The 25,627-nt window shown below is 36.7% G+C and overlaps 1 protein-coding gene across 3 annotated transcripts in view; it reads right to left on the bottom strand.

Moving 5' to 3' along the window:
• CaMKII (Calcium/calmodulin-dependent protein kinase II) overlaps positions 1 to 25,627 on the bottom strand; it is a 789,323-nt gene that overhangs the window by 131,387 nt on the left and 632,309 nt on the right. For 2 of the 3 annotated variants that reach the window (XM_090404176.1, XM_090404177.1), the window contains one exon: positions 7,326 to 7,358. The exons of the other annotated variant lie outside the window; for it this stretch is intronic. In XM_090404176.1, the coding sequence (XP_090260302.1) occupies positions 7,326 to 7,358 (33 nt within the window). The remainder of the gene's footprint in view (positions 1 to 7,325; positions 7,359 to 25,627) is intronic. 3 annotated transcript variants of the gene reach the window in all.

The raw sequence follows: 25,627 nt of genomic DNA, 5'->3' as shown, positions 1-25,627 counted from the left end.
AGATCTGATCATTTCATTAGAGGATGTAATTGTGAGAGGGAGGGGGTTTCACACTTTCCTCAAGCTGGTAAAAGTGATCATGAAGTGATTACCAGGGTTGTGGTAATTCATATGCAGACTTTTGTGAGGAAAGGATATATATGGAATTATAAGGCTGGTGATTATGACAAGCTTAGGAGACAGCTTCAAGCTATAACACGGAACGAGGAGTTGAGCAGTAAGAAAATAAATGCTGCATGGGAACTGACAAAGAAATACATAACAGCATCAGCGTGTGAATGTATTCCAAAGGCCAAAAGGCTGAATAAGGTAGGTGTAAAATGGATGAATGTGGAGCTTAAGCTTGAAATCTGGAAAAAGAAAGGACATTGGAGGAAGAACAAGATGAATGATGGTAATAATCAGTTACATGAAAAGTATAAAGAACAAGACAAAAGGTGACTCATTTAGTAAGGAAAACAAAAGTGCAGTATGAGCAGAAATTGGCAGACCAGGTGAAGAAAAATCCTACAGTTTTTTAGATATGTGGCAAGTAGAAGAAAGAATAATCATGGTAAAATAATGTTAATGGATGAAAGTGGTAGAATGGTGACTGCTGCAGAAGACACGGAGGTATTCATTGATCAGTTTATAAGGGTGTTTTCATCCTGATCAGGGGAAATCACGAGGAACTTAATTGCAGAGGACACAGCAGAGAATGGCTTAATTGTGAGTGAGGAGGTATTTGAGGAAATAAACTTGATTTTAAAAAGGTGATAGGATTTGATGACATAGCACCATGCATCTTAAGGCAAGGTTCCAGGGAACTAGCAGTTGCAATGGCATGCCTGTTTAATAAGTCTTGCAACAGCACAGGTTCTAAGGGAGTGGAAGGAGGGTAAAATTGTTCTGCTGCATAAAGGTGGTGAGAAGTCTGTAGCTTCAAATTATAGGCTAATTTGTATATCTGTTGAAAGTTTATTTTTCACTTGGTTAGACTATAATAAATTTAGTTCAATCCTTTATCCATGTGTGAGCAAACAAAGTTTGCACCTGAAAATATCTTCAGGACTGGAGTAAGGTAGTACAACATCGGTCAACTTGTAACAAAGGTGGACCAAGCTAACATCAATCCTATCTCAGTATCTCCCATAATGCAAAACACATCTCTTGCAGATATGTATAATGTTATGCATTAAGGGGCCATCACCCAGACTAGTTTCGACCTTTATTGAGGTCTCTTCAGTGGGAGCCAGGCCCAGAAGTGGAGATACCAGGCAGAAGCAATAGGAGTTGCCAAAAGGTGTGCCACCTTTTTATTAAATTCTCTGTTGTTATCAGCATGGGTTTGTTAAAGGGAGATCATGTTTTACTGACTGATGTATGTACTATAACAAGGTGACAAATACCTTGGACAGGGAAGATGCATATACAGTGGTGTACTTGGATTTTGAAAAAGCTTTTGATTGACTGCCACACGACAAGCTGGTAAATAAACTGAAACAGATGGGATTGGATAACAGACTTCTCAGTTGGATCAATGACCAATTGTCAGATAGGTATCAGAAAGTTGTATATGGGGATGTAGTACAGTAATCCCTCGATAAATGCGCCCCCGATTAGTGCGTCTTCGATTAGTGCATCATTTTTTTCGATACCCAAATTCAATTAGTGTGCCTATATACATCTTAAAAATAAATGTTACAAATTTAAAAATTTAATATCTATACATTTTTATGGCTAACTATTTTAAAAAATAGTTAACCATAAAATAATTTAGAATGAAATAATTTAGATACCGATTTAAAACATTTTACAAAGTTATTTTTAATGTCATACTACACTACTTCCATGTACACTATGTATACTATGTTCCAAATTTTTAGCGCCAAAATTTTATGTCGTCTGCTATAGTATGCCTACAGATTCCAGACCCTTCGACACTTCTGCGCATGTCACAAAAAGGAGAATCCATTCAGATAATAGGGTAATCAATCCGTCTTCTGGGATGAGTTGTTTACTATTACATCAGAAAATTAACTTCTATTTTATGATCATTGTAGTTTTTAAAGTGGTAACTATTTTGCTTGTATAACAGTTGGGAAATTTTATCTATAAAGCACGTGATTTTGTGTATTGGCAACCAATTTGTACGTCCTTTATTTCTTTCTCCCCTTCAATGATAATCCAAGAGTTAATTAAATCTCATTCTGAAGAACTGAGTGATTCCGACCTGCTAAATTTAGATGCACAGCAGGAAGATCCTGAAGAATATGAAGAAAATTTAACCACTGATAGTCAGCCAAAAGAGATTTTACAGAAACAATTTGAATATATTTTTCGTACAATCAAAGTTTTTAAGCAGCAATGCTTAGAGGCTGACCCTGATGAAGAGAGAAGCAGTAAAATTTGCAGAAGAGTAGAAGAGGCAATAGGACCATACCGTTGGTTGTATTGAAAGAAAGAAACAAAATGCCTGCCAAACTACGTTAGCTCAATTCTTTGTTAAGAAGTAGAATAATAAAATTTATATTCTGAATATGTTTTATTGTCTTTCAGCTTCATGGTTTTCCTTTAACTAGGCCCTGAGACATACCTTAATTCTTTTATAACAAAATTAAGGTTCAAAAAAAGAAATTTGAGGAATGAATTATACTTTTCCCCATAGGTTATTATATTCGATTAGTATGTTTTCGATTAATGCACCTGCTTTAAGGAACACATTAGGCGCACTAATCGAGGGATTGCTGTATCTCGAAAGAGAAAGGTACCTCAGTAGTGTATCTCAGGAGTCAGTTTTGGGACCATTGTTGTTGTTCAATTTGTATGTTAATGATATTGGGATGGGATGGGTTTAACTAGTGATATGCAGCTGTTTGCAGATGATGCAAAACTGGGAAGAGCAATGTGGAGTCATGCCGATATTATGACCTTAAAAGAGGACTTGAATGGATTGCAAGAATGGGCAGATAAGTGAAACTGTCAGTTCGATGTTGCAAAGTGTAAGGTTTTGAGATTTGGTAAGCAATGATGGGATGCAAAGTATACACTTGGTGGGGAGAGGAAGCAGAAGAGATGAGAGATCTAGGAGTGATGGTGGACAAGGACCTGAAATTTAGGGGCCACGTTGCATGAGTTGTGAAGACGTCACATAGGATAATGGCAGTGATGCAGAAGACCCTGACATGCAGAAATAGAGAGGTTATGATGCCATTGTATAAAGCCACGATCAGGCCTCATATGGATTATTGTGGACAGATTTGGTTGCCAGGTTTCTGTGGTGTTGAGGATATGTTGGAAAGGGTCCAGAGAAGATTTACAAAGGTGGTCAGTGGTCTCTGGAAGGTGGAATACGAAGACAGATTGAGAGAATGCAAGTTGAAGAGCCTCATGCATAAGAGGAAGGGGGAGGGGATATGATTGAGACATATAAGCTAATGAGGGGTAGTTATCAGGTTGATATGGAAGAGATTTTTCATAGAATTGGAGAGAGGGGGGGGACAATGGGCCATAGCTGGAAACTGTATAAGGAGGGTGTGAGCAGAGGAATGAGGAGTAGGTACTTTGCATGGAGAGTGGTTGGTGAGTGGAATGCATTGCCTAAGTGTGTTGTGAATGTAGACACGTTGAATCAGTTTGAGGCCAGATTGGATGAGCACTGTGTGTGCTTCCCATGATTAGTTTCTGACTCCATGGAGGTTGGATGTTAATAATAATTTATGACCACAGTAATTTTAATGCTAGTTTCTTACATGCAAATGACTGGTTATTTGTCTTAATGTGTCACCTGGAAATCATGTTTTATGTACCTGTATCTTCAGCACACTTCTAATGGTTGAATCCCCATATAATGTTACATGATCCTTGGACACTTGTTTCATATACTAACTTTCTAGTTAACATCAGCAATCCTTTCTTTAGATATTGTATCTCATTCTCCTGTTTCATCAACTCTTGCCTACACAATTCCAATCCACTTCCATTACTATCATTATTAGTACTTTCATCTCTTTTCTGTTTCTCTGACTCCATGGAGGTCAGATGTTAATAATAATTTATGACCACAGTAATTCTAATTATTAATATTATTAAACAAGACCTCATGGAGTCAAAGACTCATCTAGGAGGTCCTTTTATCTCACACACATCTCATCATACCGGGTCTTAAACACATTCAAACTCCTTGCAGACACCACACTCTCAGGCAAGGCATTCCAATCATTCACAACTCTGCACGAAAAAAACCTGCCTCTCACTCCCCTACTCACACCCTCTTTATACAGTTTCCAGGCATGACCTCTGGTTCTCCCCTGATCTCCCACTATTCTCTGTAGAACTTCTCCACCATTGATCCTATAACAACCCCTTACCAACTTGTAGGTCTCTATCATATCTCCCCTCTTCCTTCTCTCCACTGGACTCTGCAAATTACATCTTTTCAATCTTTCCTCATACTCGACATTCCAGAGGTCAGAAACTACCTTAGTCAGTCGCCTTTGGACCCTTTCCAACATCTCTTCATCCTTCTGAAAACCAGGTGACCAAATCTGGGCACAATAGTCCATGTGTGGCCTAATCAAAGCCTTATACAATGGAACAAGAATCTCCCTACTTCTACACGTCAGTGTCCTCCTCATCATTCCCAGAAGTCTTTGTGTTGTCTTCACAATTTTGGCGATGTGTCCCCTAAATTTTAGATCCTTATCCACTATCACTCCCAGATCTCTTATTTCCTCTACTTCCAACAATATATTCTTACCAAGCATAAATTCTGCATCCCATCTTTGTTTTCCAAATTTTAAAACCTTACATTTTGCAACATTGAACTCACATCCCCATTTGCTTGCCCAATCACTCAATTTATTCAAGTCTTCTTGCAAGACCACAACATCTTCACTACTCTGTATGGTTCGTCCCAACTTTGCATCATCTGCAAACAACTGAATATCTCCATCCAAATCTTTGCCAATATCATTAATATACAAGTTAAATAGTAATGGCCCTAAAACAGATCCCTGAGGCACTCCACTAGTGACTTTCCTTTTCCTGGATATTGCACCCCCATACACAACTTGTTGATACCTATCAGATAGCCAGTCTCCAATCCAATGCACTAATCTAATATCCAACCCCATCTGCTCTAGTTTGACTGTCAACTTATCATGAGGTACTCTATCAAAAGCTTTTGCAAAATCCAAATATATTACTGTGTATCCTTCTCCTCTGTCCAAGGAAGCAGTCACTTTATTGTAATAAGTAAGTAGATTACTAAAACACGACCTCCCTTTAGCAAATCCATGCTGTCCATCAAAGATTATACCATTGTTGTCAACCCAACTCTGGATCCTAGTTCTCACAAGCTTCTCCAACAACTTAACCACAACACCTGACACACAGATAGGCCTATAGTTTGATGCTTGAGTTCGATCACCTCCTTTATGAAGTGGCACAATCTTGCCCTCCTTCCACTCTTTAGGGATTTGACCAAGTGCAAGACTCGTATTAAAATTAATGCTAGTTGCTTACATGCAAGTGACTGGTTATTTGTCTTAATGTGTCACCTTAGTGACACTGTTCTCCTTTATTTATTTTTATTTTTTTGAAATACTCCAACCTCTCATCCCGCTTCTCATACAGTAATACTTTTCTTCTTTTTTGTTCATCCTAACAATTCATAAGCTATTTATATTTTTTGATCCATCCATACAGTAATCTTTGTATCCGTTGAGAAAAATCTGAGAAAAAACTTATTCTTCAAGCTGAAGATTTCCATGCTACATCAGTTTCCTATGATTGCTGTTTTCAAAATGTCCAACTTGCCACTAAAAGGAGAACAAAGTTCAAAAATACAAGCAACAAAATTAGTATAATAAATGCCTATTTCCAGCATGAAGCACTACTATGAAGAAAAAAGAAAAGAAAAACATTACACTATATAATTTAAAAGACTGTTCTCTCAGCACAGTTCACAAACACTGCTACTTCATTTGCGACTTTTAGCAACATAATGATATATTATTTTGAATCAATCTGTATATGATATGTAACAGATTTGTAACATACATTTGCAGCAGTCAGGCACTGGATATTATTACTGAAGTGAGTATTTTACGACAGCAATGATAACAAGAACCTATAATATTCATTTACTACACTTTTAAGCTAAAGCTGAGATTCTTTGAATTATTAAGTACTATGGTATAAAATTTTAAAGAGTTTTTGATATTTTATAAATCTCAAACTGAAAAGAAAGTATTGTAATTTAATTTAATTCATCTATAGTTTATAAAAGGACAAAAAAAAATGTCCCAATATGGAATTTTAAAAGAAAGAAAACAAAAATGCAATTTTTAAGCTACATTTATTTCAATAAATGTTAATTAATAATATCATTTTTTTCATTAAAAAGTACTTAACCCCACAACTGCCAGAACATATATATATATATATATATATATATATATATATATATATATATGTCCAGATAAATCTGGATAAGATTCTGTAACACCTATTGAATAACATGGATAAGAAGTGCAAGTTGGTCTCACTATTTCATCCACCTTGGCCGGTAGAGAGGTTAAACATATAATTATTTTCAAGACATGCTTTGGGAATGAAAATAATTTCTGAAATCTTTCAAAGTAAAAATGAAAGAATCTGAATAAAATATCTTATTTTTCTGCACTATAATTTTTACTTTTAATTTAAAAAGATAAGTCATATAAACTTCAGGAGATATATAATATTGTCCAGGGAGGCTTTTACAAATATTACAAATTTTTTATGAGCCAATTTTACTCAAATAATTTATCAAGGCAAGTACTGAACTTTCTGAATTTTTAACTGGATTTGAAAAATAAATTATCATAAATATTTCCAGTAATAAATATGTTTACTGCTACTCCAAAACTGTTTCTCAAGTAGGTATAATTTGACTATTTTTTTAATATATACTTTCCAAGTTGGGGAAAAAAATGCTAAAAGATAGACGTAAAACTGTTTAATTTGGTCAAGGATCACATTTCCATTACAGTTAATATATTAATGGATCTACCATTAAGAATTAAAAGCCTAGTTGTCTAACTGTATAATAAAAGGCAAAAAAAACTGCAGTGTTTCAAGGATAAACACATATGCTTATCATTAAATCACATCAGCAGTTTTTTTGTTTTTTTTTGAATGAATTTGATAAAATGTCTTATGAACATATGTGTGTAGTGCGTGTGTGTGTGTATACATATTAATGAGACATTTTATCAATTTCATTATTTAATGTAGATCAAGATATTACATTTTATCAAAGCAGAGATGAAATGGTGTGATTATGAAGAGAAAATACTCACGATCATGAGAATTGCCATTATTGATCTTTATGGCTATGAAGTGAAAAGAGAGGAAGAAGATTAGCAAGCAGAGGTATTGTCATATACTGTAAGGAAATTAATTGCTTTATATAAACTGAAGTCTGCTCTTAATTTTAATTTATGTATGTTTTAAATATTTGGATGCAGATATTTGATATTAACTAATTAATGGAAATATATCACATATGAAAAAGTAAAAGAAAATAATAATTAAAAGAACTTTTATCACAAGTATTTGACCATTTCCATTTTAGAACAGTACTACAGAGAAAATTAATGTGAAAAGAGACTAGAGAGGATATTCATGTTAGGAAAGATCATACTTATTCAAGAGCAAAATAAATTTATCATCATCTATTTGACCCTACAAAACTCCTCCTCACATCAATTACAGCATGTCTATCCAAGGGTTCTGCTTCCCAGATCACGATAAGCATTTTGTCCAGGTCTCTTTATAATCAGCCTTATATATATATATATTCCTACCCATATGATCAATTGGCTTTTACACTCTAGATTATAGCAGAGCCATATTTTTCATATAGTTCCAGATTATATCAAAATATTATTAATAACATCAGTCTTTTGACTCCACGGAGGACTGATGTTATTAAATGAGCCATGGAGTCAAAGGACTCATTGCAGGAGATACAAATTCTCATGCAAAAAAAGATCATCAAACTATGCCTTAAACCCATTCACAGTTTCTGCACTCACCTTTCAGGCAAATGCATTCCTGTCACCAACCACTCTCCATGCAAAGATCTTCTCCTTACTCCTTTGCTCACACCCTCCTTATAAAGTTACCAGAGATAACCTTTTGTTCTACTCTTATATCACTGTACTCTATGAAAAATCTCCTCAACATTAATTTGGTAATAACCCTTCAAAAACTTACATCTCAATCATATCTCCTTTCCTTTTTCTTTTCATAAGTTTCTACAAGTTACATTCCACATGCAGTCTAATCAAGGTCTTATATAAGGGAACTATAATCTCTTTGCTTCTGCATGTTAGGGTCCTCATCATTGCCATAATCCATTGTAATGTACTTACAATGAACCCAATTTTAGCAATGTGACATCTTACTTTCAGAGTCTCTCTCTGCCATCACTCCAAGATCTCTCATATCTTCTACCTTCTTAAAAATATCCCCATTAATTGTATAGTCTGCATCCCAACCCTGCCTACCAAATTTCACAATCTTACACTCTGCAATATTAAATTGATGGCTTCACTAACATAGTCGATTGAGATCTCTCAGTAATGCCATGACATTTGATCTGCTCCTCATAGTTCTTCCCAACTTTGCATCATCATCATCAGCAAACAGTTGTATGTCTCCAGTTAAGCCTGTTCCTACATTATTAGCATTGAAGTTAAACAGTAATTGCTAAAATGTGAACTGGTACTCCACTAGTGATCTTCTTTTGGGATACCACACCACTACTCTATACACAACCTGCCAACCAATCACTTATTCATCACACTAGTCTCCTATCCAATCCTACTCATTGCGATTTAAGCACCAGACAGTCATGTGACAGTCTATTATATGCTTTTGAAAAGTGAAAAGTATACCACTCTCCTTCATCCGGTGCATATGTCCCCATATTACAGCACACACAAGCAGAATGGTAAAACATGACCACCCCTAACAAATCCATGCCAACCATCATATAGAATATTGCTATTATCAACCCAATTCCGAATCCTAGTTCATCTCCTTCAACACCTTTATAATAATTCCAGATACACAGATTGGCCTATAATTTGTAGCCTGTCTTATCCCTCCCTTTGTAAAGTGAAACAACCTTTCCTACTTTCTACTCCACTCGGACTTGCCCTGTTCAAGAATCATGCTAAATAGGTGTGCCAAGGATGTCATTAATTCCCTGGAGTATCCCTTCAACAGATATGGTGATTAATTCCTCATATACCCCTTGCTCACATGCTATAAGTCTATCCTCCACTGTGACCTCTACACTACAGCTTCTTATGATGTTGTATTCATAAGGATGAAATATAATGATAAACTACTCATTGAATACTTCAACTATATCCTCTGCAACAGTTAACAATCTACCACTATCATCAATTAACATCGCCCTTCAATAGAAATTTTTACTTCTACTTGTCGCATATCGAAAGAACTCACTCAAAATTATCTTGGCTTGACTGGCTAATTTCTACTCCTACTGCACTTTTGCTGTCTTCACAAACCAACTAACCTTCTGGCCGCCTGTGCTTTGTGCTACTGATTATTACCAACATTCTTCTTGTGTTGCCTCCACAGTTCTTTCTTCTTCTTCTTCCAGATGTTGTGCTTAATCCCTTTATACATCAAACTTTATACATTTTACTCCTACCTTTTCACCTTTGTTATACACTTAGGCACTGTCTGTGAAATAGTTCTTGATCAATGTCCAAGTAGCATATCTTCTTTCCACTCGACTCCTTTTTCCAAGTTATATCTCTTAGCTGAGTCCTAAGCTTTTCACAATCGCTGGTCCTATAGTTCTATATACACTGCTTGGAAAGAAGTCAACAGACACCACAGTATGAGGAACAAACAGCCCACCTTAATAAGCTGCGGGACCTCCTTTCACTGCAAGAACTGCAGCAATCCTACATGGCATACTTTCCACAAGCGTATGGTAGCGATCAATTGGAATTTTGGACCATTCTTCCTGTATGCATGTAATGAGGTCCTAACCTGTTGTAGGATGACATCCCTTGATTTAAACCTGACACTCCAGTTCCCATAGATGTTCAACAGGATTGAGATCTGGGCTCTGTGGAGGCCAGTCAATTGTGGTGCCGTTCATGTCAACAAACCGCGCGGTTACAGCAGCAGCCTTATGACATGGTGCATTGTCTTGCTAAAAGAAAAAGTGGTCAGTTCCTTAGAAACACCACAAAGTAGGATGCATTGCATTATCTAGAATGGTCACATACCGCTCTGAGTTCATTGTTCGTGGCACCACAAAGAGACGTCCAAAGCCAAATTAGGAAAAACAGGACTACACCATCACACTACCACCATAAAATTTCATATTTCCAGTTATGAACTCTGGTAAGAGACATTTACCAGACATCTGCCCCACCCACATCCATCTGCTCAGTACAGGGTGTAGTGTGACTTATCACTCCATAACACAGCTTTCCATGCTTCCAAGTCCCACAATACATGCTATTTGCACCACTGAATATGATGCTGCATGTTGGGAAAAAAGTGCTAGCATTCTGCGAGCCTCTGTTAGGAATGTTTCTGTGTCTGTGTAGATTTGTGTTCCAGTCAATGCCTGGAAATCTGCATTCAATGTTTTGGCTGACAAATGGTGTTTTTTACATATTATCCTTGGTAGCATCCTATGTTCATATTTAGTGCGTCATCTCTGTTATAGGTAGCACTTAGTTGACTCCCTGCACTTCTATCTCTGGTATCACTGATTGTTGACCTGAGATTGTCCTCTGTCAACAAGTTGGCAAAAAGATAGACCTGCAACATGGCATTCAATCACAATGTCTCCTTCAAGAGAACTGACAGAGTTCTCTTTTCTGCAGCTATATTTCACACCTAGTTGCACTGACTTGGGAGCTTCACATTCCTCCAATTTATACTGGCTATGAATACGTGACTCTGTACATGGCCTGATGTACCTTGCCCATGGGGATGTCCATTGATTTCTTTCCAAGTAGTGTATGTCTGTTCACTCAGAAGCTCTCATATGCCTGGCTACAACACAGGTGATTCCTTCATCATCACTCTCAGGAACAGTAGGAAGATTAGTCACTTTATTAACAGTCACATCCTATGATGATATGATTAGACCTAAGATTCTTAGCACACCCTCGTGTGTCCTCATGTGTCTTATATATTGCCTAAGAAAGTTGTTCCTAAATAACTCAAGAAATTCTCTTTTCTTATTCCCTGATTCTATCTCTTCATTCCAGACAATATTGACATAATTAAAATCACCCATAATGATCATTGGTCTCTTCCTTCCTTAGCCTATACATTTCTGTCTCCATCCACCACATTCCTCAGCCAATAGCAACATTCGACAAATATCAACCTCTGCCTCAGACCATACTGCTTCAAAACCACTTCCATTATTTTTCCCTTGTACTCATACCTTGTGTGGACATAAATCCCCAGCAATTATCAGCAGCATTCTCCCTCCCTTCTTTTTCTGTTTCACCTTTTTTTTCTTTCGTCATGAAAAATATCATACCCCTTCATCTCTATTTCACTCAAGTTGTCTTTATCCAACCACATATCACATATTTTGCCAGTTTTTGGATGAAGAAACTAGATCAGTGCAACAATTTCATCTCCCTCATTCTGGATACCTTTGCCATTTGTATACAAACATAACAGTTCATTTACTACAATGAAGAGCCAAGAGGCTATTTTTTTGGTGCTGTAAAATTAAGTTAAGGGGAAAATAAATCCCTCATTATTTTAAAGCCGGATACGAAACTTGGAGATTGAAATCTATCGAAATCAAAGAGTTTCATGCCGTAGAACTATCGGCGAGTCCAAGCATAAGTCAACACCTGGGTTGTACAACACTAGGGCAACTCGGAGCAAAGGTGGAGCAAGATCCGTCGTCACTATCCTTAATATTTTCTCATAATGTAAAACGCAGCTCCGAGGAGATGTATTACTGTTATACATTATGAGGAGAGGTCACTAGCCACACCGGTTTCAACCTTTATTGAGATCTCATCAGTGAGTAGGTAGACCTGGCATAGTAGTAAGGGTATATGAAAGTTCAGTTCACTTAAACCTTGGTATTCCAAGGTTTAAGTGAACTGGCATAGTAGTAAGGGTATTGAGACCTGGCATAGTAGTAAGGGTATATGAAAGTTCAGTTCACTTAAACCTTGGTATTCCAGGTCTACCTACTCACTGATGAGACCTCAATAAAGGTTGAAACCAGTCTGGGTAGTCACCTCTCCTCATAATGTAAAACAGTAATACATCTCCTAGGAGCTGCGTTTTACATTATGAGAAAATATTAAGGATAGTGACGATGGATCTTGCTCCACCTTTGCTCCGACTTGCCCTAGTCTTGTACTACCCAAGTGCTGACTTGCGCTTGGACTCACTGATAGTTCTTCGGCATGAAACTCTTAGATTTTGATCTCCGAGTTTTGTATCCAGCTTTAAAATAATGAGGGATTTATTATCCCCTTAACTTAATTTATGCCGCCAGAAAAATAGCCTCTTGGCTCTTTATCGTAGTAATAATAATATATGGGTACACTGGTTTGGCAATTCGTTAGTAGGGGTATATGTAAGTTCGGTTCACTTAAACCTTGATATTCCAGGTCTACCTACTCACTGATGAGACCTCAATAAAGGTTGAAACCGGTCTGGGTAGTCACCTCTCCTCATAATGTAAAACAGTAATACATCTCCTAGGAGCTGCGTTTTACATTATGAGAAAATATTAAGAACAGTGACGGAGCTCGCTCCATCTTTGCTCTGAGTTGCCCTAGTATTGTACTACCCAGGTGCTGACTTACACTTGGACTAGCCGACAGTTCTTTGGCATGAAACTCTTAGATTTCGATCTCAAAGATTTGTATTCAGCTTTAAAATAATGAGGGATTTATTATCCCCTTAACTTAATAACAGTTCATTTGTCGGCTATAAGACCTACAAATATCTATACATCCACCAATACCACTTCTCAAATGTGACTCCTCCCAATCACAGCATTCCTCACTCTCATTACCCAATCCTTTCCAGATCCAAATGCTCTCCTAACAATCCACATCATTTCATTCCATTTTTATCTGCTCACAGATTCACTTTCACTTCAGGCATCCACTCTTCCAATGCTATGTTTCCCTGTCTATCCCAATTTTCATCCATTTCTTTAACAAATTTCCCCAAATTTCATCCATTTCCATAACATAAAATGTTAAACTCTTGTTCTCTCATTCTCCTCATTCACACTACTCACTTCTACATTCGTAAGCACTCTAATCTCTCCTACCTTACTCTTCTGCATAACTTCTTACTTACTAAGATCTATTCTCCACAGTCATTACTCTCATTTCCAGAACAGCCTCTTCAGATGACTAAGAACAAAACTATTTAAATGCAGTCCATCATTCTTATACAGCTCCATTCATCCCTGAAACTCATTTCACAAATGCACTACTTTCTCCTTGCATCTCTGCTACCAGGGTGTGGTGTTGCCATACTAGGGCAACACATCAACTACCTTTCCAACCACACTTCTATCTTTTACTGTCTTCAGCAACCTCATGATATTGATTCTCACATTTTCAACCAAATTAATCATTCCTATTACCACTATCAACTCTTTCACTTGCTTACTCCTGTTAGCAATCATCTCAATCACTCTGTTCATTCTACCTCCAGGAAAACAAACTTTGTACATCCTCTCATTCACCACACCTCTTAATCACTGCATTTCCATACAGCACCACTCAAAAATCATTCGTTTCTTCTTTTATACAACTATCTTTCATGGTCTTGGGACAGCCATCTCTAACTGGCTACTAGTAGAGATTAAACTGTCCCTTAGTATTTTAAAATTTAGATGGGGCTAAAATGGCCTTACTCCTTATAGGGAATAAAAGGTGTTAGCAGATAATTATTTATCTTCCATTCCATCATTCTTTTTCACTCTTCTATGAATATTACTAAGGCTTTTCAATTTACTCTGCATACATTTCATCTCTTGCTTCATATTCACAACACTGCTTTCAAATCTAAATCACTCTCTTGCTGTCTTGCCATGTTGATAGACTATGTTGCTTCTTTGAATCAGTGTAGGGAAAATGGAGTAATAAGGAAAACTCTTTGCAAAAAAAACAAAAACAAAATGCAGGTAAAAAAACTGTGCAAGAGTGATAGCATTAAAGAGAGTATAACTGACAACAAGAAATTGTATGAGACTGACAGCAGAAAAGAGATGTAACTCACAGTCTCATACGATTTCTTGTTATCAGTCATACTCTCTTTAATGCTATCAATCATGCCAGACTTTTACCCACACTTTTTTCCTCCCAACAAGTTTTCCTTATTACTCCATGTTTCCTACACTGATTCAAAGAAGCAACAAAGTCTATCAACATGTCACACTTCATACACACTCACACTTTCTTATCCCTCTCTTATTCAACCTCTCCATATAAACATCCTCAACATTCCCCCATGCATACATCTTAAATTTGTGGCACCATACTGTCTTGAAAAATCCATACCACTCACATTATTTGTCTTTCATGCTGATCTACACAAAGACTTACTTTTACTGCCAATTTTGTTTCAGAGCTCTGAACAAGAAACAGACAATTTAAAATGACACACATTCTAAAAAATCAACCAAATGATGACTATCATGCAGCAACATTCAATGTAAAACTATCCAATATCACCACACAATAAACATAAAATTAACACTTCTTTCACTCACCACTTGGTGGAGAATGTAAAAAGACAATGTAAAGAAGTATGAGAAAACAATATATAGGCTTTTGAAACCTAGTCTGGCATAAAGTCTGTTTATTCCATCATTCCCCTTTGACTTCTGCAACTGAGATGCCAGCTTTCTGACTGGATGTGCACTTCATGTCATATTGGATGGTTTTCTTTATCTGTAAACCATTCAACTAATGAATGATTCTAGAGACTTTTTATATTGCTCATCAGCCTTCTGTTTTCTCTATGTTAACAGTCTACTACAGCTGACTACCAATTGAGTAACCAGTTCTCTGACAACAATGTACTGCACTCCTCGTTTGACAAACCTTGTAATGCACAAATCATCACAACCTCCAGAACCTTACTCTTTACTACCTTACTTCTGATTTTGAAAACACTCATCAATATTCATCGCCATCCAGATGGAAAAAAAAGGTAAGTCGAAGGAAATTATTATCTTGGTTGGTACAAACGATTTGAGGGGCGAGAAGTATTCCATGAGGGAGGATGTAAACGAGTTGTTAGAAGAGGCAAAACAGAAGAGCAAGAAGATGAAGATTGAAAGCCTCCTACCATGCTATGATAGAGATGAACTAAGGAGGAGGTCAATTGATAGCCAATGAGTTTATATGTAGTTTGTGCAAAAGGAATGATATAGAATTTGTAGATCTGTGGTCTCTATTTGACAGAAAGAAGGATTTGTACAATGCTGATGGACTGCATCTAAATGGTTTTTGTGTTAGGTGCCTGGAGAAAGGATTGTTCACCAAGCATGCTAAAGTGCAAATTCAGGGAAACTTAAGCAATTAGGGTGGAAGCAAGTGAGTTTGTGTTGTGTGAAGGCACCCATGAAGTGAGTAAGTGTGAGAATGACCAAGTGACGAATCCAGTCTCTCAAGCAAAAATATCCAATAATGTTGTAAATTCAGAAAGTAAAGGTGGGTGGGGACTAAAGGAATGCTGCAGTTTCTATATACAGTACTAATGATAGAAGTATCAGGAACAAGAGGGAGGAGTTTTTGGCATTCACTTAAACCTTGGTATTCCAGGTCTACCTACTCACTGATGAGACCTCAATAAAGGTTGAAACCAGTCTGGGTAGTCACCTCTACCCAGAAGAATTGCAGCCAAAAAGAATAGGAGTCAGATGGGAGGGTAGCTGTTCATTTGAAGCAATCTGGTGTGAGAATGAGGCCACTAAGACAAAATATACAGTCGGTTGTTGCTATATGCTAGAGAGTTCCACAGATGATCTGGAAGACATGCATTGCCAAATTAGTAAAACGAATACAGGTCAGTGATTATTATGGGGGACTTCAACTATGGAGATATAGACTGGAAGGAAGAAATATCACATGGCAGGAAAGAAACAGAATTTATACACCTGCTCAGAGATAATACTTAAGGCACCATGTGATGGAGGGGACTAGGGGTGGGAGAGTATTGGACCTGGTCACAGGATCAGAAAAGCTATCCATAATCAAGGTGTAAACATTGCCTCCAATTGGTGAAAATGACCACGTGGTCTTGACTTGGTAGACTGTAAAACATGAGGAATATTCTCCAAGAAGGGGTATTTGTGGAACAACAAGGCAGGTGATCATGACATGCTTAGGAAGAAGCTTAAATCTGTACTATGGCATATCAGCTATTTCGCTTGCTTTGCACATTTTTTGTCCACTATTGCCAGCTGCATCATCACCTGTGAATGTCAATTTTTTGTTTTGCAATTGCGCATTTGTTCACTAAAGTGCAGTGTACATCGAGGCCGTTTATATTTTATAACATTTGTTTGTTATTTATTTTTATGTTATATTTATTACTCTATCATGGATAGTGATCAAGACTGGTTATTTAGTTCAGAAGATGAAACTTAAGAACACAGTGGCAGTAATTCAGAAGTTGATGCTATTTCAGAGGATGAAAGTACTGATGATGAAACTCTTGCTTTAGCCCGACAATGGTATCCACTACAACAAGATACTCATCCACCTCCACCATTTGCTTTCACAGAAGCTCCCGGTATAAAAAATATTGATGTTGGCGATTATAACTGCCTAAATTTCTTCGAGCTTTTTTTTTTGATGATCAATTGATTCAACGTGTTGTGGATGAAACAAATAAATATGCAAGGAGTCGTACCCGTGGTAAAGAAAAGACTTCTTGGTACTTTTGCAAGGTATAGTAAGAAAACCAGAATACCGTCATTATTGGACAAAAAATCCATTATTATATACACCATTTTTTCCGGATTGTATGAGCGGGAAACGCTTTGAGGCCAAAAAACAATTTCTACATTTTTCAAATAATGATGAATTTGATCTAGCAAATCACCCTTGCCCCAAACTCAACAAAATCTGGCCAATTTATGAAGATTTGAAAAGAAAATTTGGCAATTCGATTACACCAGAGAAATTGGTGACAACTGATGAAAGGTTATTGCTTTATAAAGGTCATCTGGGATGGGTGCAATACATTCCTCTCAAAAGGGCCAGATTTGGCATAAAAACAGTTATTATGCGAATCACAAAGTGGATATGTCTATAATTTTATAATCTATACTGGTAGGAATACCATTCTGGACAGAGATTTTAGAAATCTTCCAATGTCTTCACAAGTAGTGATGACTTTGCTAACCTAACCTTTATTGAATAAAGGTTATTGTTTGACTATGGACAATTTCTATAATTCACCTGGATTAGCGGATCTATTGATAAAAAATAAGACATGTTTATGGAACATTATGCGTATCATGAAAAGAAGTACCCAGCGAATTGAAGAATAAAAAATTTAAAATTGGAGAAGTAATTGGTTTTCAGAGAGGGAAAGTGTGTGTGTAATGAAATGGAAGGACAAGAAGGATATCTCCCTTATCTCTACCATTCACACTACATCATTGATAGATATAGAGATGTGCAAAGGAAGAATAAAAAAACTGCAACTTGTATTGGATTACAACCATACCATGGGTGGTGTTGATCAACACCTGTCTTCATATGTTGTACCCAGAAAGAGAGGCAAGAAGTATTATAAAAAGATTTTCTTTCATCTCTTAGAACTGGCACTGTGGAACGCTTTTGTGCTTTACCAAAAATCTAGCAGAAAGATGGATTCACTTGATTTTTACCTCCAAGTAATCGAACTCTCCATTGAAAAATATAAAACTAAAGCATTTCAAGACGTCTACGTCCATCAAATATCCCAACACCACCGAGATTATCTGCATGACATTTTCCATCTTTCATACCACCAACAGAAAAGAAAGAAAATCAAACTCGCCAGTGTTTCCTCTGCTCAAGAAAAAGGAATGAACACAATAAAAGGGTTCGCAAAGAAACAAGGTATATGCGTACTGACTGTAACGTTCCGCTTTGTGTCATCCCGTATTTTAGAATTTACCACACAGCAGTAAATATTGACTAAAACATTATTATTTTCAAGATTTTTTTGTTGCCCGAGTTAACTTGGTTTAGCGAAGTAGATGCAGTTTAGTTAACCTTTTTTTTTTTTTTTTGCAAAAAAAAGACCTTTTTTTGTTTTTTTTTCCAAGATTTTTTAATGTTCTTTTGTGTATAAAGAAAATAAAGAATAAAAAAATTGGCAGAAAAACGACCGCTTTCTGATTTTTAATTGGTGCGTTAAGGGGTTAAATTGTATACCTAAGGTAAGGAGGGTTAATCGGGTAGAAGTTAGATGGATGATGGACGAGTAATATCATTAAGCATGAACTGTAGAAGAAGAAAATGCTGTGGAGGGTATATAAAGAGAAAAGTGACTAATGAACTCATGAACAGTAGAAAGCTCAGGCAAGAAAGTGACCAGTATGGCATGGAAGGCAAAATCAGATTATGAGAAGAATCTAGCCGAGCAAGGAAAAGGATATCCCAAAGAGTTCTTTCATTATGTGGCATGTAAGAGGAAGAATGACTATGGATGATCAACTTTAACAAGTGATGATGGTCATGAGGAGACAGAAGTAGACACAATAGTTGAGTTACTGAGTGACCACTTTGCAAGGGTATATCATCCTAGTGAGGTTACTGCTTTAATCTATGTGACAGACACTAATGTGGGAACGAAGGTGGATGAATTGGAAGTTCTTAGGATATTGCAGAATCTCAATGTACACTGAGATTCTGCAATGTCCATTGCTGTTTAATACAACTATGGGATTAAATGAGATATCAGCTAGGGTTTTTTGAGAATGTGCAAGGGAACTTGCAATGCCTTTGACTAGGTTCTTTAATTTAAGTCTCAGCTCTAGTAGAGTTCTGAAAGAGGGAAAATAATTCCTTTGTATAAAGAAGGTTCTAAGACAGCAATAGCAAATTATAGACAATCACTATCTGAGGCATCGTCGCAAATGTATTAGAAAAATTGGTCAAAAAGAGAATTCAAGAATGGGTAGATAAAAATATGATCCCATATGAGATTCAACATGGCATTGTGAAGGGTCGGTCATGCCTTAGTAATTTACTAACTTTTTATAATAGAGTAACAAGTGAGTTGGATAAAGGAAATGGCTACACAATGATTTTGCAAAGGCATTTGAAGAATACCACATGGAACTCTGCTATGCAAATTAGAACAAATGGGAATGGATATAACACTGGTTAAGTGGATAAGAGGGTAGCTGCTGGACAGATATCAAAAAGTGGTATATGGAAGGGCAGATTGTAGGCGAAAATAGGTGACTAGTGGTGTGGCGCACAGTTCAGTGGTGGGACTATTATTGTTTAATTTGTACATAAATGATATAGGAAATAACCTGAAAGGAATAATTTGGTTGTTTGCTGATGACACAAAATCAGGTAGAATAATAGTTAATCAAGGCGATGCGGAGAGCTTGCAGGACGATTTAAATAGACTGGCAGTATGAATAAAAAATAATGGGTATCAGTTTGATGTGGAGAAACATAAAGTTATGCATTTTGGAACAAATAGATTACAAGCCATGTACCACATTGATGGAACTGTACTCCAGGAAATAGATGAAGCTAGAGATTTAGGAGTGGTGGTGGTAGACAGTGATTTAAATTTAGAGGACATATTGCTTAGGTGTTGCTAAAATAGCTCATAAGATCACTAGGCTGTTGAAGAACACACTAGATAAGAAAGTTATTGCCAGCCTGGCTGGTCGAGTGGTTAGCTCTTCAGCCAAAAGGCTGCGGGTTCGAATCCTGCCGTGGGCATGGATGTTTGTGATTGTCTGTGGAAATACCAGTGGACGGTGGTAGATGGTGCTGGTGTAGTTTCGGTCAGTTGGTGGAGACAGTTGTAGAGCAGGTGCTCTCCCTCGATGAGTCTATGGACTCCCTGGAGGTGTCTAATAATAATAATAATAGTATTGTTCCACTGTATAAGACCATGCTACATCTGGATTATATTCTGCTCAAAGTCTGGTCTACTTGATTTCGTGGGGTTGAGGAAGTGGTGGAGAAGATTCAGAGGTGAGAGACCAAGATGATGAATGGTCTGTGGAATGTTCACTATGAGGAGAGACTGAGAGTGTGGGGATTGCAGAAGTTGATTGATAGGAGAAAAAGAGGGAATATGAAAGAAACATTTAAGTTACTGAAAAGGTGTTATAGGATTGATGTTTGGAAGTTGGCTAAGGAAACCAGAACAAGAGGTTATCCTTGAAATTTCAATAAAGGTGTGAGGACTGGATTTTTTTATTGGAGAGTTGTGATTGAGTGGAATGGTTTACCAGAGTCAGTCATGAGTGCTTTGTCTGTTAATGGGTTCAAGGATATGTTAACGATAGATTGTGTGGACAGATTGGGTCTCCTGCAATGAGTCTTCTGATTTACTAACCTGTAATACAAATGTAGATATCCCCCCCCTCCATTTTTATTAATTTTATATATTTTTTGTAATTTTTTTTATTTATTTTTACATAGTACAAAACCCTGCTCTTTAGAGACCAAAGATAGAATTTTTTCAAGCCACTTCAGGTCTCCAATAAGTGGGATGGTGGTCTCGCACCAGATAATGAAATTCATTTCTCACCTTGTCAATTTCAAGGCTAACAAAACACATAACTCTGCTTTATTTCACATAAAAAAGAACTCCCCTTCCTTATCTTCTAGTCTTACTTTTAAAGCTCAATATGCAAATCATTATTCAAAATGGGATTTATGACCTCTGGATTACTTTAAACTCAAATTTCTATTAGCAGAAACATATTACAAATATTGCCTTCTCTCATCCAAATAATTAGATTTTCTGCTAAGGCATTACTTTACCTCCAAATAGCTAACTATACAGTAATCACAAATCAAAACTACTGAATATTGTTCTCACATCTCCAGTGGTGTTCTTAAGAGAACTGTTAAAAATTCTGGATTCTGTACAGAAAGAACAGTTAGATTGATCAATGATCAAATCCCCTCTCACTAATATCTGGCCTAGTTGGCCGAGTGGTTAGCGTATCCACTCTCCAGCCAAAAGGCTGTGGGTTCGAATCCCACCATGGGCATGGATGTTGTGATTGTCTGTGAAAGTACTAGTGGTGTTAGTCAGCAGTAGATGGCGTTGGTGTTAGATGATGAAGGTTAGTGGAGTAGTGAGATGAAGAGTTGTATAATAGATGCCCTCCCTCGATGAGTCTTTGGATTCTCTGGAGGTGTGGTGTAATACCCTTCACTTACTTTCACACCGGTATTCAGTTTCTGCTGCTTACATCTTCTACAAATAATTCTACAACTGCTGTTCATCAGAATTAGTATCAATACTTTTCTGGTGTTTAGATGTGCTGTTACAAAGCTCCTTAAGATTGGTGATTTTTTTATATTATTATTTATTAATTGTTTCTTAGATTAAATGGTGAATATTCAGTTTATTATTGTAGTTTTTAGTGGACTTTTTGTATTAGTGCATTTATTAATATAATTATAGAAATACTGTTAGTTTTTAATATTCTTAATATTAATATTATTTTAATAAAACTGGTGCCAAAAAGTCACCACAACAAGACCGTGTCATAAGCATAAGTTAATGTAGGTGCCATGAAGAGAAACATTTCTGCTCAGCAGAAGTAATGATGATAATATGATGGAGGATAATTTGACATAAATATTATGATTAAAATAAATCATTAGAAAACTTCCAGAAAATTGTTTAAAGAAACTTAGGATATGAAAAATTATCAGAATAAAGAGGTAGAAAATTACTAAACATGACAAGAATAATAACAGCAAGGAAAACCAATTAAAATATAACAAAAAAAGAAATAATATGGTATGGCGATTTAATCATGAAATTTGCACTTGTCAATGAAGTCACCACTTCGAGCTTTCCTATGATGAAAATTAATGCGAAATGTAACAGAAAAAAAAAGTATATGGTAATTCTTGTTAGAACTAATGATTTAAGCAGCAAAAAATACAGTCATGAGAGAGGATACAAAAGGTCTGTTGGAAGAAGTGAGAAAGAAGATTCAGCGAGTAAAAATTATTGGTTTGCTACTGAAAAACAATAGTACTGAGTTAAGGATGGCTATGATAGCAAATGATTCAATGTATAGGTTTTGTAGAAGAAATGGATGTGAGTTTTTGGATATCTGAAGTGAGTATGAAGGCAGAAAAGATTAGTATAAGCGAAACAGCCTGCACTTGAATGGATTTAGCTTCAGGATTTCAGCCACTAAGTGCCAGTGACATGCAATATACAGCCTCTCCTAGTGAAATCAACCCCATCTTCTTGTGGTGAGGTCTGTTTCTACTAAAGGGGCTCTGGCAACAGCAAGTATTCCTGCTGCAAAGAGATACCTTTCTAGTTGGAGTAAATGCAAACTAGTCCTAGGTAGTAGATGACATTCATCACCCAGTGAAATGCGACCAACTTATTTACTAGAGATCTGAAGTGGTTACTGCTATGTTTTTTTCCCTAGAAGAAGGGTTCTGGTTTCTCTTCTCCTCATCCCCAACCTTTGATATGCAGAGTGAGTGATACCCTTTGAAGGAATGCCAAGCATACTACAGAGATCCAATACCTCCCTCGTCTTTGAGGGTACTATAGTAAAGCAATTCTGCATGCTGACAGCCTATTAGTGTATGGGACTGAACCAGATGTTAATGCATCTTTTAAGCTGCTTTCTGCTCAATTGGTGGATAATCTTGCCAGTTACTCTCAGAGGTCGTGGAGGGAGGGAGGGAGGTGTGTGTGGGGGGAGAGCACACTGTCAAGGTCATGCTGTGGTTTAGACTGGATGCTCTCTATATAGATGACATGTTCAAGAGTCTACTTTCTTCCACTGCATGTTCCTCTTCTCATTTTGTCTTCACATTTTTAATCACTCAACTAAGCCTAAATAAGTATAGTATCTTTGTTGTTAAATAAAAAATAAAAATCCCTACAAAATTCAAAAAAAAATATTTAAACTCAAAAATCTCTCTCTCTCTCTCTCTCTCACTCACTCACTCACACACACACACACACACACACACACACACACACACACACACACACACACACACACACACACACACACACACACACACACACACACACACACATCTTTCCTATTAATTTTATCAGCATCCATGGCATCAACAGTAACTTAAATGACATCCATCATCATCTTCAGTCATCCAAATGTTCTGTTTCTGACTGAACCTCAAATTTCTGCTAAATCAACCACAATTCATCTTAACTATCTAAATTAAACCCTTTATGACTCCGTCCAACATAAGGGAGGTGCTTGTGCTTTTGTGTTTTCTGATATTCCTTACCAAAGGATGATTAACCTAGAATCTCACCTTTTTGACCTCCAGTGGCTTAAAATTTCTTTGCCACATTTTATTTCATTCATATGCTGCCTCTACTGATTTTTCAATTCTGAAAGTCATTCTTACCATTATGACATCTTATCTTCAAAGCCCACTTTCATTCAGTCAAAATTCCCAAATAGTTAAGTCATTTTCCTTGATGATTTCAATGTCCATGATTCTAACTGGCTCCCTTTTTCAAATTTCACTGACCAAGCTGGAAGAAAGGCAGAGATATCTGCTGTGAGCAATGACTTAAAACAGATTATTCATTTCTCTAAGAGCATTTCCAACAATCCTCTCCACTCACCCAATACCCTGCATCTTTTCTTAACTATTTCTCCCTCCAGGTACTCTGCTCAGGTGATTGCTCCTCTTGGCAATTCACCGACTTGGCATTACAACAATGCCAAGCAGGAGGAGTTATGTTACTTTTACTTCTCCTTTCCATGGTCAAACTATTGTTTTCATTCTTCAGATCCAGAATATTGTTGTGATCTTGTTACAGAAATAATCTCTATTGGAAAGAAAACTTTCATTCCTCACTCTGTTCAAATTTCCCAACATATAGCTAAACCATGGTTCTCCAAGAACAGCAGACACCTTTAATGAGTGGCTTGACACCAAAACACTAGCTTCCTTTACAGCCTACACAGTTACTCACAAAACTTGTAAAACTGCCATTATTTTTTTTAGGCCATTTTGCAGACAAAAATACAGGCTATTTTTTCAAGGACATAGAAATGTTAATTCAAAGATGTGAAAAGTGTGTTGAAGTAAAGAGAGATTATATTGAAAAGTGACACAGTTGTTTTCTTTCTATCACCTCTAAAAGTTAGTCAGGACAGAAACGTATGGAACCACCCTAGTATAACAGCTCATCTCTGGGATAAAAGTCCCACTGACACCACTTCTCAGGTGTGATTTTGCCATACCATCCTGTGGCTATTCTTTTCTATTGTCACTTATTCCACAACCCATTCACAAGCCAAATGCTCTCCTCACATCCCAGGAATCTCATTTCTTTCTTGTCTGCTAACACATTTGCTTCTTAATCCAGCAACCACACCTATCACACAGTTTCTTTTTTTTCCACCCTAACTTTCCTGTTTCCCTGTCTTTCTTGCATTCCTATTCTCTCATTCACACTCCTTACTTCTCTATTCACAAGCACTCCTTCCATCTTATACCCTACTTTCCTGCTCTTCATCATCATCCTTCCTCAGATTTATTCACTACAGTCATTACTCTTTTCCTCAAGGAGTAGCCTCTCCAGCTGACTCATAACCAAGCCATTTAAATGCAGTCCCTCTCTCTTATACAGTTTCATCCATCCTTCAAATTGAAATCATCCCACAAGTTCACAAACTGCACTGATCTTTCTCCTCACATAGCACAGTTCTGCTAGCATACTACCAATGATTTTTGCTTTCTGCCTCAACACATCACTGTCAATACTTAGGCAACACACTTAATACCTTTCCTACTGCATTGTTATCTTTTACTCTCCTTCACATTCCCATGATATCCATTTTCATATTCTTTTTGTTACCAACAAAACCATTTGTTCCTACTACTAACTCTTTTGCTTGCTTACTCCTAATATTCAAAACTTCATTAAAAATCAGAACGTTTTAAAAGTGAGTATGAGAGTAGTTTCTGGTAAATGCATTTAAAGTTGGCAACACACACACAATAACATATGTACATAAAGTAATATTTTCACTTACAAGTAATGTAATACAGAAAAAAAATTGTTTTTTAAATGATTTCTAAAATCTTTTCAAATGGAAAAAGAAAAGAGCAGTGCATGGCAAAGCCATTCAAAGTGAAAAATTCACATTAAGCAAGATGACAGAATGCATTTTTACTAATAATGTAAAAGAAACTTATTCAAGTTTTTGAGAAAACTATTTCAGAAAGGGATACCATGTTATTTATTCACAAATACAAAATTAATAACTCGTTTCTTGAGTATCTAAATATAGTTTCAGGCCTTGAAGAAGGTACTGACATTGCATGCCAAATTAAGAACA

Source organism: Typopeltis vanoorti, chromosome 14 (genome assembly GCF_054136105.1).
Source record: "Typopeltis vanoorti isolate ZY-2024b chromosome 14, IOZ_Tvanoo_1.0, whole genome shotgun sequence".
In the NCBI taxonomy this organism is placed as follows: Eukaryota; Metazoa; Arthropoda; class Arachnida; order Uropygi; family Thelyphonidae; genus Typopeltis; species Typopeltis vanoorti.
This window is presented reverse-complemented; position numbering and strand designations above follow the sequence as displayed.